The sequence below is a fragment of the Mus musculus genome, chromosome 9, assembly GCF_000001635.26.
Source record: "Mus musculus strain C57BL/6J chromosome 9, GRCm38.p6 C57BL/6J".
Classification (NCBI taxonomy): domain Eukaryota; kingdom Metazoa; phylum Chordata; class Mammalia; order Rodentia; family Muridae; genus Mus; species Mus musculus.
Window position 1 is genome coordinate 86,827,723 of NC_000075.6, and position 18,010 is coordinate 86,845,732.

Genomic DNA, 18,010 nt, shown 5'->3' on the forward strand with positions numbered 1-18,010 from the left:
GCTCCAGCTTTCAGTTTCCTGACCTGTTTGCGTTCTTGCCCTGATTGTCTTTGAGAATAAACTGCGATTGATATTGAAGTGTGTGAGAAGTAAACCTTTTCCTCTTCAACTTGCTTTTGGTCATGGTGTTTCATCACAGCAATAGAAACCTGGACTAAGAGAGCACCCAAATTGTTTCCAATTGTGTTTATACACAAAGTACTCAGTCAGAAAGTCCTTGATTTCAACTTGTATACATTTCCATAAGGCTCACTCCTATAAGCAAAACACATACTTGCCCCAAGACAATCAGGATCCCCGTCTGGTGTGCCTACCTGCTAGCCAGACAATGTTAATGAAGGCTTCACAGGAAAACTAAGGGCAGAAGAAATATGCTTAGACTAATTCCCAAAAGTCCTTAATACAAAAAAGGTTCAATGTCTGTGGTCCTATAATTTCCCCCTATTTGATTCAATTAGTAAGCTAACATTTTCAAATTAGAAATTAAAACAGCTCAAAGAGCTATTATTTTAGTCTAAACAGAAACTACCCTCTTGATACCAACTATGTATGAAATCAGCATAATGCCGAGTAAACCAGACTGTCAGCTTAGCAGCTGTCAGGCCAGTAGTGGGAAGAATGACATGGCTGACCTTGCCTGATTTTCAGCTAAGTGAATGGCGGGCACCAAATTCATGGCCAAGTGGGAATAAAGCTAACCGAGAGAGGATGAGAAAGAACCAACAACACATCACTGCTGACAGGCAGCAGAGGCCAGGAAGATGAGCACCACTGAGGGGCGGCATGTTGAAAAGACCAAAGGCATAAGGAGAAAAGAGATTCAGAGTAACAAGCTGAAGAATTCAGTTTCAGAGACTGTGTAGGTCCCTGCAGGCCGGGAAAGAACATAGTATCTGGATTTGCATAGCCACAAACAAGAAGAATTGCAATGGTGACACTGAACTCAGTGCAGTGATAGTGCACACCTTTAATTCCAGCACTTGGGAGGCAGAGGCAGGCGGATTTCTGAGTTCGAGGCCAGCCTGGTCTACAGAGTGAGTTCCAGGACAGCGAGGGCGACACAGAGAAACCCTGTCTCAAAAATAACAGTCAGAACTGAGAGAATCCATGTGTGGCTTGTCTAACAGGGACAGTGACCTGAAGCAAGCCTTAGAAAAACCTCAAGGAAGAGTAAAGGTGACCTGTAGAAAGTTAAGAGGAAAATCTGTATGCTTGCTTTAATGATAAAAATCTCTCACCTGAGATGAAACTCTATTTCGTTTTCAACTTCATATTTAGGGCAGGAATCTGCCAGAAAAGGCAAACATCTCCCTGCTCCCCCAGAGCAATGCATTTGATATGAGTGACCGACCCCGCCCGACAGCCTCAGCTCCACACAGCAAGCAGAGCTAGAAGGTAAGCCTGAGGCAGGAGCTGTCTTCCTTGGCCTTTCTGCTACTGCTCAGTCCATTGCTTCTGACAGGCAGAAGCGAGGCATTGGAGATTACTTGCCTGCAGCCTCCTGCTGCCCACTGCCCAGCTTCCTGGATTTAGAGGCACAGTGATTAAAGCAACAGCCACGTGATCGTTAATCCTGGATTATAGCTTCAAGTGTCCATTTCCCAGCTTTCCCTGCGCTGCCAAGAAGCTGGGCCTCAAAGGCAGCTTCTTATTTGTAAAGGAACCTCAACTGGCAGCCTCGAAGAAGCAGGTGCTATAAATATAGGAGTTTTATTCCAGGAGGAGACAGAGCCCAGAGCCAGTTTCTAGAGGCTTCAAGTACCTACAGAAGCACCCAACTTCCTATAGTAGAGTCCCTTCTAGATAGAAAATGTGAAGGAGTTTCTCTTTTCTTTACTTTTTTCCCCCTTTCTGTTTATTTCGTCTTTCTGTTCATTCTGAAGACACACATTTTGGTACTTGGAGAAACTCCAAGAAGAATACTCTTAAACTGTCACACAGTGAACCTGGGGTCAGGTATCTAACATGGTAGCCATCTCTGCCCACAGAAAGCTGGGATGGATCGTCATAGACTGCGTTAGGCTTCCTCTGCTTTTCTAGAAGGAAGCTTATCAAGCCGTGGGCTTGTCTGCCTCAGTAGGAACGAGGCCAATAAAAGAACAGAGCAAGGGGCTGCTCAAGCTTCCACTGAGTAACCCAGGGAAGAGAAGGAAAACACCATGGTTTGCCTTTGGCTTGAGGCTGAGTTAAACTGTGGCACTCTGAGACTGTTGCTCATCAGCTCCTGCTTCTGGGGGAAATAAGATTTTCCTCACACACAGTCCCTTGGCTTCTACCACCCACTCTCCCTGCCAGCTGCTTCAGGACCCAAAGTGAGGTTTAGAATCCAGTAATTCTAATGAGTCAAGGGTAAGATACCAACATCGAAGGAAGGCAGGACCAGCCTGCTCAGACAGGAAGAACATTTGCCAGCTAAGGGTCCTTATTTTGCCTGAACCTCCCCCCCTCTTTCTAGCTGTCTTTCTGCAGAAATGCTATGACTTTACAGAGACTAGAGTGAGGCTAGATGTAGAAGCTCCTCACCTATGCTGTAGTTAAACAACTTATAAGATTAGACATGCTGATTTCCAGAGCTCTGGCACCCTGTGCCTAAGATCATTTTTGGGATAAAGACTTCTGAGAGTCAGACATGTACAGAGTCTGACACAAGAGGGAGGCTATGCATGCCAAAAGAAGATTAAGATCTCACAAATTCTGTCAGATGGATTAGACATCTGACAGATAAAAAACCAAGACACCAGATTTAGTTATAGCTACACAAGAAATACAATTTATTAGAAGTATTTCGTGACTTATTAATTCCAAAAATGTATCCATGTTTTATGCTGGAGAGATGGCTCAGTGGTTAAGAGCATGTGTTGCTCTTCCAAAGGACCTGGGTTTAATTCCCAGCGCCCACATGGTGGCTCACAACTCTCTGTAACTCCAGTTTTAGGGAATCAATGCCCTCTTCTGACCTTGTGGGCATTGCCCATGGTGCACAGACAAACATGCAGGCAAAACACCCATACACATAAAATAAAACTTTAGGAAGTACGTTGGTCTGAAATACAAATCTAACTGGGTGCCCTGTTACCTCATTCCAGCCTCTCATCCCAGCCTCCTAACCCTGAGCCATGAGCCAACCCTACATGATAACAAATGAAAAATTGTAATGGAATCTAAAGCTGCTAGGCTGGAAAGAAAGAGATATTAGATTTGCAATATGATCAACAATTTATCAACTTGAGTAAACAGCCAAGGGCTGGGGATTTAAGTGCGAGCGTCCAGGTACAGCTCACAGAGGTTACCAAAATGAACTACTCTGACTAGCAGGAATGCACCTCTAAAGAGCTTACTGAGAATGCAGATTCTCAGGCCTCATCTTGGACCTACAGAATCGGGAACTCTTGAGTTCTAATGAGGACTCCACACATTCTTGAGCAAAGTCTTTAAACTCTACTAAAGGTACTTTATCCTTGTCGCCAGTACGGTGACCACTACAAAATAGATAGGCACAGCTGGGAAGGGGGCATTCCTAGACAGTAAAACACACACATGTGCACTTAACACAAACAAAGACATAGAATTAGTTTTTGGAGCATTTTGGCAAAAATGAATGTGTAATGTAGAGATAGTCCTCACTCTTCTTGCCGAGGGCATAAATGCTCCATACTCAGCTTCTGTGTGAATGCTGTGTTACAGTTTGCCAGCCTATGATACCACATCTCACCCAGTGTTCACAGCTGGTGTCCCTAATGTCCATAAATTCACTGTTTGGGTGTCACACAACTGGAACACTGCCCTCAATCCCCTTTTCATTCCACTCCCTGCTAATCAGCAGTGACCTCTTGACTGAGTCCTCAGTTTCATTTTCTAGAATGACACACAATTGGAATCAGAGACAGTGCATTGTTTTCAGACTGGCTTGCTGTTTTGATTTTTATCACAATAGGTGACTGTTTTCATATGTGTATTTCACATTTGCATGCCTTTGCTGTAAGGTGTCTTTTTAAAATCATTGGCTCAATTTTTATTTGAGTGATGCGGTGTAGTACTATCCGTCAAGATAAAACTGACTTGGAGGGAGGTTCCTTAAGATGCAAGGTGTTCGAACAGATGGGAGAAGACTCCATTCTACTAGAAGCTCATTAGGCTGGGGAAATAAGCAACAAAAGGATTTCAGGAAGTCCCTGAAACTGAACAGATTCACTACCCCCAGCAAATATCAGCAGTAAGAACTGCTGAGAGACACTCAAACAAGCTGATCTGCCTAGAAGGAGCAGAGACCAACTAAGCTACTGGGAAATACAATCTTCATTCTATTGAGCTATCTGTGGGCTGTAGAGTGTTCTCAAGGGTTACAGATTTCATAATGCTGGAGGAGGCTTTGATGATACTGCTGTTTTTGCATCATTTTTGCCCTGGTAAGTTCCCCCAATAAGTCTTATGGCTTACCAAGATGGTCTTTGACAGTATCTATACTTTGGTCTGTCATTGTTGCCTATGTGGGGTATTTTTAATTTTTATTTGTATTTGTATTTGTGAGTATGCATGCTCACAGAGGCCAGACGAGGGTATCAGATTCCCTGAAGCTGGAGTTATAGGTGGTTATGAGCTGCCTGATATGCTGGGAACAAACCAACATTTTGGATATTTCACTCTTTTCCCTTCTTGTCTGCCTGGCTTCTGAGAAGATATTACATATAATTCTTAATTTTGCTTCTTTACAGGTACAATGATTTTCCCCCTCTTGATTCTTTCAAGATTCCCCCACCCCATTTTTCAGTTTCTAGAGTTCAAAAATTATAGGCCTGTATTAAAAATATAGGCCCTGTAGTTTGGGGGATATTCATCATAGGTGATGTCTCTGAGCTTCTGGAATACATGTTTTGGTACCAGACACCAATTTTGTAAAGTATGTTCTTCACTAGTTTAAATTTTTAGCCCAATTTTATCAGGTTTAACTAATCAGGATGAAAGCCAGCCATAAACTGAGGGGCAGCTGTGCTTCCTCCCATACCAGAACACATAGGGAACCTACCTGATCTCCCAAAAGCAAAATGAAAGTGTGGCCTGGTCACAGCTCCCATGCTTGTCTGTAGTCTGCCTCCAGTAATGTGTCAGTCAGGTCTTCCTACCTCTGCCCCAGTTCCATGCTAGTCTTCACTTTTGAGTGATTCCCAGTTAGCCAGGATTTACCAAGTATACTGGTTGGCTTCTCCAATTGCTGGAGCAGAGGTCTGTCCTGTGCCTAACCTCTCCTGTGACTCCAAAGAGTTTTCCAGCCAGCTCAGTTCTTTACGCTAGGACAATGGTGACTTCTAACCTCTTTACATATGAGGACTGGAAAGTGGAAGCTGGCTTATCACCCAGGCTTTTAAGGAATGCTGACTCCGAGATGCTGCTGCCGCTTGGGGATCGACATGAGTCACTGTCCCACCACTTTGGATAGAAGCTTATGACCAGGAGTTAGATCTAGTGAATGTACAAAATGACCTGTGGGTACTTCCCTCGGTTCCTAAAAGGGATATACTTTGACACCATAAAAGTTGCCACAATTTGATGAGTTCTGTGCAGACCCAGGAATAACAATTCTACTTCATCTCTGGGTAACCTGCATATTTTGTTGGTGCAAAAATAAAAGTTTTAGAGGTTAACAATGGTTACTGTAAACTTAATCAAGCAATAAAGCCTACTTACAGAGACCCAAATGTGTCCTCTTTCAGCAGAGGAGAATTAACACAATTCTTGGCATCTGGGAGGTAGCTACTGAGGTACAAGATGCATTTATCTCTATCCCAGGGTCCATCAGGAGTCCACTGTCAGCAGGCAGAGGTGGCAGTTACAACCTTTGTCTCATCTTAAGAACATCAACTTGTGTGGTGCCACAATTCCATAGGACATTGCTCTGATGACATCAGGGTATTGGTTCTTACTGGACAGGAACTTCAGGAATCAGGCATGTCTTGGTAAGAGGGATAACTGGCAAAGGGGGAGGTAGAATCCATGAAAGTTCCTGGACATGCCACCTTAATAAGGTTTCTGAGTTTCCAAAGGTCTGGGTAGTTTAAAGAATGCTTTATGTCAAAGGGACATTTTGCACTTGGAGCCGCTTGTAACTAAGGCATAGTTCAGAGTCTGCCAAGCTGCCTTGATTTTGCAGGAGACACATAGACCGTGTGAGCATGCTACTGTAAGAACATCCTGCACGGTGACAACAGAGAGCAGAGCTCAGGCAACAGAAAGTTCCATAACTGCTCCAAACTTAGGCCACCAGAGCCTTGGTGCCAGAAGAATCTAAAGGAGTATGCAATTGATTTACAGGGTGTGAAATCCCTCTATCATTCTCCAGCACAGGCCTCTAGTGATAACAGAGACTTTTCTTCAGATAGCAGTGATGTTCTTTAAAGGAGTTGTTGTTGGCTTACTTCTAGAGACCAAGATCCTGACCAAAGAGAGTGAGGTAGGTGGTCCTCAGATACACAGTGAGCACTATGTAATCAATTAAGCTGTAAAGTTGGACAAACATAAGGATATCCTAGGATATATATCAGCCAAGCAAGACATGAATAGGAGGACAAGTTGTATGGACATTGGGTCATTTCCAGAGTGTCTCTCACGCACAGCCATGTCTCATTTATCCTTTAAATCATATCTGTGGTCTTTGGGAAATTCTTTATGACCAGCTCACAAGGGAAGAAAATTGCAGTTTGGTAGTAGCTAGAAGTAACACACTAAATAACAACTCTGCAAAGGGGTGACCTGAATATGAAAATGAAACTTTCATAGTAGGCCACGCCTTTTGTAGTATACTGTCCACCTTTCCTCCTGTAGCAAGTCTTAGGGAAGGCCACCAAGTCATGGACAGCATCTGGGTTGGATGACAGGGACTTTGCAAAACTAAGCTGAAGTACTGATTACAAGGAGCTCGGGATAGACCTGGATGAAGGAAGTGGATGGACCTTTAAAACAGATAAATATCACAAGGCAAATTTCCCCATATGCAAATCAAGATGCGTACACTACCAACAAGCTTCTAGTTATAAGGGGAAGAAAATGCTATCTGAGTGTCAGTGACGTCAGAGTGGAGACTGAACAGCACAGTATTCCGACTTTAGCTGCCATCACTGCTAGTCTTCAGTGAGACAGGTCTTTTAGGAGGGAGGCGATAATAAAGCTGCCTACTAGATGTCTACCCTAGGTGTGTAGTTATCCTTGTGGCCACACAGCTCAGCCAGCGGCACCATCAGGAGTCCCTCACTATCATGAATCTCACACAACCCTGCCTCTGCTGAGGTACTCACTTCAGTGCGCAAGGAGCTAGACAACAGATTCATCCCTGCAGAATTTGTCAGCCTTATCACAACCCAGTCAGCCCAAGTGGGCCACAGCAGTGTCACTTACCAAGTAAGTTAATGACGCCGTCATTGTAGCAAGCAAACAGTTTGATAAGATCTTTGAAAAGAAGCATAAATGCAGCATTTATGACACCATTGGTTAGTTCATTTGGATGCACCTAGAAAAACGAGCATTTAACTTTAGCTGCACATCATCAAGTTAGTATTTTTTTTTTCAAGTCATAATAAAATGCCTCAAATGACCACTAAGAAATCTACTCGTATTCACTTGTTATTTTATTAAACCTAGCAATACCAAAGGACTGGCTGCAAATGCTTCAATTATCTAAGCTAGAACCCATAGTAAGGAAGAGGAAAGCTGAAAATAGATAAAGAAAGAAAAAAAAAAACACTAAGATTAGACGTCCAATAAAGATCTTACTGTAAAATCTGTCAAAAAACCAGTGTGACCGTCTGCAGTTTCTACTTCAAATTTCACAAGAGTGAGTTGTTATGAGCAGGGCTCAATTATAGTCTAAGCCATAGAACTTTAACAAAGACTTTAAGCTAGGAGTATTTGAAGAAAGTATTCTAGACAACTATCAAATTACAGGGGAGCTAACAATGAGAGCTCGAAACTTTCCTACACGTCAAAATAGTTGTTTTTTTTTTTCATGAGTCAGGTCCTCTTAACTCTTATTTTTGAGTTAATTATACAATTACAAGCAGTTGTAAGAAGTAAGAGAGGTAGATTCCATATGGCATTGACCTAGTTTCTCCCAAATGTAATGAGAGAGCTCCCAGAACTCCAGTTAGCCATGTCACAGGCATACAGTCAGACGCAATCAGTAGACTGCATTCTCAGCTCCCTGGGTTTTTGCGTACACCTTGGCTGAATCCAGTTCTACACAGCTTTATCACACATGTGCAGTGATGTATCTATCACCACAACCAATTCAGGCTATAGTGTTTTAACTTATTTTTTATTTCATGTGTCTGACTATTTTGCTTTCCTGTCTGTCTGTCTGTCTGTCCACCCCTCACGCACCTGGTGCTTCTGGAGGTCAGACTAAGGCATTTGATCCCCGGGAACTGGAGCTGGTGAAGTGAACTCGGTTCTCTGCGAGGGCAGCTGCTTTCTTAAGCACTGAGCCATCTCTTCAGCCCCGACAGGTATGTTTTTTTTAACCAACAAATAATACTTCCTGACTCTACCAGAAAAGAGTTGTTATTTGTGATAACACAAAACCACTCTCTCTGGTGGATAGTGTCACTTAGGTAGTCCATGTCAGATGGTTTCTGACCAGGAAGCATGGTTATTTAGCTGTCTGATGGACATCTTGTGTACACTTCATCTTACAAGCACATCAAACTATCATTTTGCTCAGAATAGAAGGTTCCAGAATGCTGTGTGAAACTCTGGAACATTCTGGGGGGCCTAAGAGACTGCGTGAGATGTTGCTGTAATTCATCTACATGAAGGCCTCCTAGAGATGATCCCATGGCAACATCTAACTGACTGGCAGCCCTTTCATAGGAAAGACAAGAACCGATTATGCAGGCAACGTTTCACATGAGGTACGTACATCAAACTCCAGCAGTGCATCGATCTGCCCCTGCAGGATTGGCATACTCTTCAGGAGCTTTTCAGGAACCATCGTCCTCATGACACCGTCAGCCCTACAACACCACAAACAGAGAGAAGCACACATCCTTGTGAGCACTGGAAATACAGGGCCTTGTCTTTGCTCTCAGGTGCACTCCTCACTTTCCTTGTACATCTCCTGAGATCACTGTCAGGCATGAAGAGGTTGTGGCTATCTGATAGGTCGCCCAGAAGAACAGCACATGCGCTTACACCAATGGGTCTCAACCTGTAGGTTTAAAGACCCTTCCATACAGACTGCATATCAGATACCCTGCAACCAGATATTTACATTACGATTCTTTTTAATATAAGTTTATTTCTTCTTAAAATGATTTGTTTTTAATTTATAGGTATTGGTATTTTGTTTGCATATCTAATGTTAGTAGGGTGCTGGTTCCCCTGGAACTGGAGTTATAGACAGTGTGAGCTGTTACGTGAGTGCTGGGAATTGAACCTGGGTCTCTGGAAGAGCAGCCAGTGAGGACTCTTAACTGCTGAGCCATCTCTCCAGCCCCCCCCCCATTATGATTCTCAATAGCAACAAAATTTGTTATGACATAGCAACGAAAATAATTTTATGTTTGGGGTCACCACAACATGAGGAACTGTATTAAAGGGTCACAGCATTAGGAAGGTTGAGAACCACTGCCTTAAATGCTGAGCCATCTCTCCAGCCCCTCTATAGACTCTTAAAATAAAATAATAAACCTTTACAACATTTTACCATTACTTTCAGTTACAAACAGACAAAAGATCTGCATGTGCTTCTGCCTGAACATCTGGCCCAGATCAAAGCATCTATTTACAGGTAAATAAATGATGCCTGTGTATTAAAATTCATTTTTTCCTGCTTCATTGAGTCTTTCTTAAACAGTAAGTAATGTCAATAATTAAATCATGGTATGCACATTTTCTAGGAAAGTATTACTTCTCAAAGCTAAATCGTCACACACATGGTTTTCACCTCAATCAAAATCCATATAAATAAATATTTTCATTTAACACCACTACACACTGAAATCAATTTTGTCAATTCTTCCCTTAGGTTTTTTTACATTTATTATTTACATTAAGGATGTTGAGTCAGTTTTAACAAATAAAATTTTGCAGCACATAGTTTCTGAGCAGCCAGTCAGATTGTTATGCACGAACACACAAAGCACTGCCCGCTTCAGGGTAGCTTCTGTCTCACTGACTTCCTAAGAGGTTTCTCCAGGTGAGTGGGAACCAGGCCTGCCAGGATCAGTGCTAGCTGGCATACAAGCTTGGTTAAATAATTCACGTATGCCCAGAGGATTTACTGTGCTTAAGCAAATAAGAAAAAAAGAGTGAGAGCCATACCCTTTCTTCACTCTGGCAAAGTCAAATGCCATCTGTCTGTAGGAGAAAGCCTTTTCATTCAAGTATCTACTGTAACGCCGTATGAACGTAGACATATCATAACCTGGGGAGAGGGAGAGGAGATGGGGTCACGGACACAATGCTGTAGGTTGTACTTCTCGTATGAGTAATTATTCTATAGCTCTTTGAAACAGACAGGATTGTCACGGTAGCCTCTAAGAAGTTCAACATGTTGCAGCAAGCCCCATTTACCACCCGACTTCCAAGCCAAGACTCTTCCATATGGGGCGCTCTGGCCATTCAATATGGTGATTAAACTATCCAGCATGGAATGTCTTTTTGATTTTTTTCCCTTGCATTTGTATTTACTGTTACATACAACAGCCTGTTTCATAAGTACACATGCAGCCATCTGATATGGGTCTAGCCACATGTATGTAATAGTAAGCAAATACAATGAGTGAGCCAGATGGCTCAAGCTGCATTAACCCACAAAAACATTTCTTTAAAGAGGAGAATCTTTTTCTTTTTAATTTGATTGGCTTTTACTTCTTCATTTCCTGAGTCATTATAAATGAACTGTGAGACAGAGTAAGTCAAAGTGAACACTCCACGTGACCAAATAAAATTAATAATATTTTATATGATTGTGTATAGTTAAATAGTTAATTTAATAGTTACTTTCATATTACTCCCTCAAATAACCGATGAAATACTCAGTAACAGTGACTTTGTCCACCCCCAGATTTGCTTATTCTCACCGTGGGATCCACTTTTATCTAGAAAGTTGCTGAGATTGAATAGCGTATTCCTAGAGGCCAAATACTGAATAAATCTCTGAAAAACAAAAATTAGAGTTAAACACCCATATCTGTGCATCACACCTTTAAACAATTTACGATATTAAAGCAGCATTCTATTCATTTATTTTTACCATTTCTATTGTGTCTGCTCACTTAGTTATGAAGCATCCTACACTACTAACTTTCTCTAAGAGAGAAATTGTTTTTAAAACTCCAGAGAAACATTCATTGAATCACAATTAAATTTTGTGAACTTTTACTTCTGCATAGGCTAGAAACACTCAAAATTCAATAGGCTTCACTAGGAATTCTGTATAAAAGAAGTAATTTAATTTTATCATTATTTTTCACAAATAAACATTCCATTAAAGCAATCTTCATTCACACTCACAAAAAGTTACTTTCTGTAAAAAACAGCCCTCCTGATCCTTTCTCTTAACATTTTTATCCACGAATACATTCACCTAGACTAAACATTTAAATGTGGCCATATCACTGAGACAAGGTCCCAATCAAAATACACTTAAAGACAGCTAAGTCCTAGGGTGAAATTATATTCAAGACAACTGTGAAACTCGTACTTCTTCTCCTCCTATTAGTGAAAATTCACAGGTCTTAAATTACCATCATGTTCTGCTACCCCAGGCTCTACCAAGAAACAATTGTTTATTTGGTTACCTCATTTCCATGCACCATGAGATGGTGTGTGGTCACTAAAGCTTTAAATACCACCACCCAGCTACTGTTTGTCGCCCGCTCAAAGAGGGTGTCGGCCATCTGAGGGATATTGACATTGGTCTCATTGGTAGCCTGGATCAAATCTATGAAAATAGAAGATATCCAGTAACTATTATATATAAAATTCACCTCAAACAATAAGCTCATTACTAAAGCATGACTTCAAAATTAAGTAGACAAGAGTTAAGTGAAAAAAATTATACTGTAGTATTCTTACATATGAACACATTAATATATGTATTTTAACCAATATATTTATTTACTCTTGAACTTTTTCTTTTTCAGTTGAATTGAAACTGTATTTGTGCTGGTTAATTTTTGTCAACTTGACACAAACTCAGGTCATCTGGGATGAGAAAACCTTAGTTGAGGAAATGTTTCCATGAGACTGGAGACTGGCCTGTAGGGAAGTCTTGCAGAGCATTATTTTGATTAATGACTGATGTGGGAGGACCCAGCCCACTGTGGGCAGCACCATCTCTGGGCAGGTCACCTTGGGTGTGTAAGAAAGCAAATTGAGCAAGCAAGGCAGAGAGTGAGTGTCTCTCCTCACTAGCCTCTACCTCAGCTTCTGAATCCAGCCTGGAATTCATGCTTTGATTTCCTTTCATGGTGGACGATATAAACCCAAACTGAAATAAACCCTTGCCTCCCTAAGTTGCTTTTGATCATGGTGTTTTATCACATCATTGCAAAGCAAACTAGGAAAGTGTTCTTGTCTTTTTTATTTTCAACTTGCTGGCACAGATGCCATTTTTTTAATGAGGAAAACACTAGGTGAGTTAAGTCTCTTGTCACTCTAAGCACAATGTCTTAAATACAGATACTAATTTAATACATTGTTTGCAGGAAAACCAAAAAAAAAATGTATTTTTGCAACATAGTATCTAAAAGTATACCCGTTTGTATCTAACTTTTAAAGCACGCTAACAAATACACTGCCCTGTGATTAGCAGAAACACAAATAGCTAATGAGCAAAGTATATTCATCTACTACTTTCATTCAGCTCTCAGAGAATACCATGCAGTGTTTGGTTATGATCTGACTTTTTTTTTGGAGGGGGGGTGATTAGCTTAAAAAATCTTATTTGTGAAATAGATCTTACTGATGGGTAAGATAGAAGTGCTATGTAATATATTTCACTATCCACATCTTCCCATTAATACAACTCAAGATGAATGGGAAGCTATATAAATTGGGGCACAGGGATGTACAGTGCTCAGAAAAAAAATGCTTAGTGTTGAAATGTAGCTGGGCAGTCAAAGATCATGTCTGTCTCTGATATGTCTCCAGGACCCTGTTCTATCAGCAAACGAACAGAATTTGTGACAGACATCTAGTTTCAAGTATAAGGTTGTTCCACGATACTCTCCCATATATAGCATAATGTTTTCTTTTATTTTCAAACAACTGTTGATTGATAGGCTTGGGTGAAGCATATTTTGTATACATTTTGTCCAACAGGCATTTGCTATGTGCAGTGCTTGGGAAGCACCATGCAGGAAACAGACCATTTCCACTCTTCAGCAGCTTCTGGTGTGGTAGGTCTGCATCAACCTGAACAGCCCAACAGGAACAGAGGGCCTCCGGTTTTAATAGCAGGAAGCCTTAGGAGCTACACCTAGAAAGGACCAGGAAAGCGTTCTTGACCAATGAGAATTACAATGAAAAATATCGGGGGAAGATATGTTGAGAGGCTAGGAATGATGGCTTAGTTCAAAAGGATGTGAACTAAGAAATAATTATACTTCAGACAAGTCATTAGTCAGAATAATTGTTAATACTCCCAAGTTTAGGTGCTAAAAGATTTTTTTGGAGGGGGAGTGATTGGCTTAAAAAAATCTTATTTGTAAAATAGATCTTACTGATGGGCAAGTGTAGATTTTGAGTGAAGAGCAGGATAGGCTTGTCTCTGCATTTGCATCAGAGTTGCCTGGGAACTAAGGTACTACTAGGTTGTCTGCAGAGTGCGTGTGTGTCTGTGTGTCTGTGTGTTTGTGTGTGTGTGTGTATGCATGTCTATATGTGACTGTGTGACTGTTTCTCTACCTATGTTTATTTGTCTCTGTGCCTTCACATGGGTAGTACACATGACTGCAGATGCCTATGGAGGCCAGAGGTGTCAGGTGCCCTAGAGCTGGAGTTACAGGTGGTTGTGAGCCAAATATGGCTGACAGGAATCCAATTAGGATCCTCTGGAAGAGAACTATGTGCTCTTAACCACTGAGCCATCTCTCCAGTCTGAAAAGGACTTTAAAGACATTTATTTTAATTATTTTTAAATTATATGTTTATGTGTGTCTGTTTGGGTATACACATGTGAGTATGGGTGCCCTCAGAAGTTAAACACATTGCATCTTCAAGCTTGAGTTATGGGTGGTTGTAAGCCATCTGACATGGATGCTGGGAACCGAACTCAGGACTTCTGGAAAAGCAGTATGCAGTCTTAACTGGTAAGTCATTTCCTATGCCCAAGAAGAACCGTTTAAATGTACATGCACCAGGGATCCTTCATTCGGGATTATATACTTCTGAACAGCTCTGGTGGTATAGGGGCTAAGTCTATGAGGTCAGATACGCGAGTCTCATTTAGATTGAGGAGTTGCTTATTGTCACGGAAGAGCGACATATAAACTCACTGAAGAATTGGATTACATCATAGAGTTGGGGGTTTTTGGGGATTGGTTCCAATGCTTTGAATTAATCTGGCCTTCAAAACTGGGAATCTGTGTCCAAATGCCAAAGGTCCTTGTCCCCAACTGGTTTTTGATCTGTCAATAAAGAAACCATGGCCAATGGCTGGGTAGAGAGAAAGAAGTGGAACTTTTAGGTTTGTGGGGGATAGGAACTGGAAGGGAGGAAGAAGGGGAAAAGGCTATGATTCAAAAGGAGACAGATTGGGTTTAGAACGGAAGGGAAATCATCCGAAATGTAGGTGAGAAGGAGTATGGCCCCCGGAAGGGCTGCCCAGAAGCATCTTGGGCAGCAAAGACTAGGGAGCAACCAAGAAGGAGACAAGGCATCAAAGGTAAAATATAGAATTAGAGGGCATTAAATCAGGAGTACCAGAGGGAAATGTGTACTAAGAGTGCAGAGGATTAGAACTACCCAGTCTTTGAGCTAGTCAAGGCATATTAAAATTAACTGGTGTGTGTGTGTGTGTGTGTGTGTGTGTGTGTTTATGTGGTGTTTCATTGAAAAGGCCAGCAGGTGTCTGGATACATGACCTACTGGGAGCACAAAGTGGTTAGCTAGATTTATTGCAGCAGTGGGGAGGAATTCTAGCAGGCAAATACCAAGACAATTTGGCTTTTACAAACCACACTATTCTGTGACTATCAAGTACTAAGTCCACGATGCACACAGGCACAGGATCATACCTGGATTACCCCTGCATAGAAAGACAGGTGAAGATAAAGGAGGAAGCCACAAATCCCCACCAGGATGAGGTGTGGGGGGAATTGAACAAATGAGAATACAGGAAAGGTTGGAGGAGAGACAAGGAACAGAAATAAGGCAGCAGGTAAAACTGACTGGAATTGCAGGTAGAGGAACGTATGTTAAAGGGAGACAGAAAAGACTTCTCAGGCAATTTCACATCTTATTCTGGGGACCAGTAAAACACTATTTACTGAATATATATTTCCACTATATATAAATATGTGTGTGTGTGTGTATATACTTATATATGTGTCTGTATATAGTGAGTATATTTATATACATAATATATAGTGAATATATTTATATACATAATATATAGTGAATATATAGTCACTATTTACTGAATATAAAAATAAAATATATAATATATAATATATATGTATGTGATAACTTTAAAGAGCTGTTGGTCATCTATGTTGAAATGTGTGATGAGGGACTGAGAAAATAGACTCTATCTTAAGCTTAGAAGAAATATTTGGCCTAGATACAAATTGGGAGTCACTGGCAATAGGAGCTGAAACCACAAACAGAAGCTGTAACTCACAGAATGTGAAAAAGAAAAAAAAGAAAAATTACATGAATAAATAATCAAAATTTTAAGAACTCTTAGATTATAATTTAATATCTTCAGAAGGTTCCAGAAGCAGTTAGGTGTCATCAGAGTCAAATACTATACAAAGTGCCATTTTACTAAGCCACTCAGTGGACTCTAGAGCTGGCAGACTAGCTACTGTACTTGGCAATGAAACTGTTACAGTCAGTCTCACTAAAGGGAAAATGGGAAGGAGACAATTTTTTATTTCTGAAAAACAAAACAAAACAAATGGGAAGTAACAGGCTGAGGCAAAGTAGAACAACATAGAAAGAAATCACATTTATAATCAGAGTACATATAACCGAGAGGCTGAAACGATAAGCAGAGCCAGATGGATCCTATCTTAGCTTGTGTCCACATTTCCTGTGTCACAGTGACAGGAGAGTATTTAATGCTATTTTGTATGTGTGTGTGGTGGGGGGTGGGTGGGTATTACTATGATGCACAGTGTGTGTGTGGGGGGGTGGGGGGGTATTACTATGATGCACAGTGTGTGTGTGTGTGTGTGTGTGTGTGTGTGTATGGGGTATTACTATGATGCACAGTGTATGTGTGTGTGTGTATGGGGATATTATTATGATGCACAGTGTGTGTGTGTGGGGGGGGAGAGGGTGTTGCTATGATGCACAGGCCGGCCTCTAACCTTTGGACTCAGAACCACAGCTGTATACCACGTCACCTGCCTATTACACTCATCTTACCATTTTCTGTGTCGGGCTGGCAAACTACTGCTTCCTGAGGAAATCTGACCTGTCCCTTGCTTTTGTGAATCTTTGTTAAAACACAGCAATGCTTACCTATGTGTCATCCAAGTCTGCTTTCACTCTACAATGACAGAGGTGAATATTTGTAATACTCAACTCAATTCAGTGGGCCCCAGAGCCTAAAGCATTTACTCTCTGACCCTGTGTAGGAAACACTTCGTGTCATATGTCTTTATGTGAGAAGTATGCATGAGGTGTGGGTCTTGCAAAGCAGTGGTGCCTTGAGGAAAAGCAACTGTATGATTGAAGTGCTTCTCTCTGAACCACTAATTTAAAGGAAGTGTAAGAGACTTCAAACTACAACGACCAGACTCTCTATTCAGTAGTAGTTTCTATCACAGAAGTAAGAGAGTGGGACCAGCAAGATTCCTCAGAGGTTCTATAAAGGCTTGCCTGACAACTGAGTCGGATCCCAGATCCCACATGACTCCTGCAAGTTATCCATCCAATTGTCTGACCTCTACAAGTGCCCAGTGACACGTGCATACCCATACACCACACACACACACACGTGAGGGGGATCTGTGTGTGCAGAAAATAATAATTTCCCCTAAAAAACAAAACCAAAGAGGATTATTTTGTAGCTTTTCCATGTTTAATTCTTTGCTTTCCTTCTTTCTTTTTGTTCTTTTGAAACAGGATCTCACTATGTAGCCGTGGCTGGACTGGTACTTGCTATGTAGACCAGGTTAGCCTCAGCTCACAGCAGTTTGCCTGCCTCTGCTTCCCAAGAGCTGGGATTAAAGGTCTGCACCACAACGCCCATTTCTAGTGTTAAAACACCCTACATTGAGTTCATCGATAATTTAAGAGTTACAGAAATCTGAAGCCAGGCTATGACTGAGATGTTTTATTTCTAGAACAACTTGGCTGTCACACGCTTTATTTTAAAATGCCTTTAAGAGGTGACCATGCCAATCTCTGCTCTCATTTGTAGATGATTTATGTTTCTGCTCTGTCTCCTCATTAAAGAAATGGTTTCCATTTAAATAATTTCAAAAACATAAAAATAAAGTCATAGCAACAAACATGTAGAAACAGTTACTAGTTACTGAAGTCTAAGTACTCACTATGCTGTGTTTGAAGTTTTCAGAATTCAATTTTAACTAAAATTGAACTTTGAAAAATAAAACTGGTACTCTAAACTCTAAAATTTATTATAAATGTCTCCTTTCTCCTCTTCTCCCTCCATTGCTGTCTCTCAGAAACTTCAGCCTGCTTTCAGGTAATAGAAATGCATCTGCATTGTATAAATTTTACATGAAGCGAGTTAAGCCATTTCCTCAGGGATGGCCTGGATTCTTTCCCTCCAGGTAATTACACTGAGGCTCATCCACGTTCCACAGTATTAATAGTCTAT

At 41.1% G+C, this 18,010-nt stretch overlaps 1 protein-coding gene across 24 annotated transcripts in view; it reads right to left on the reverse strand.

Moving 5' to 3' along the window:
- Snap91 (synaptosomal-associated protein 91) overlaps positions 1–18,010 on the reverse strand; it is a 114,812-nt gene that overhangs the window by 61,800 nt on the left and 35,002 nt on the right. For all 24 annotated transcript variants that reach the window (XM_030244159.1, XM_017313237.2, XM_006510900.3 and 21 more), the window contains exons 3-7: positions 11,790–11,932; positions 11,070–11,145; positions 10,309–10,411; positions 8,906–8,999; positions 7,387–7,498 (exon numbers count right to left, since the gene is read on the reverse strand). In XM_030244159.1, the coding sequence (XP_030100019.1) occupies positions 7,387–7,498; positions 8,906–8,999; positions 10,309–10,411; positions 11,070–11,145; positions 11,790–11,932 (528 nt within the window). The remainder of the gene's footprint in view (positions 1–7,386; positions 7,499–8,905; positions 9,000–10,308; positions 10,412–11,069; positions 11,146–11,789; positions 11,933–18,010) is intronic.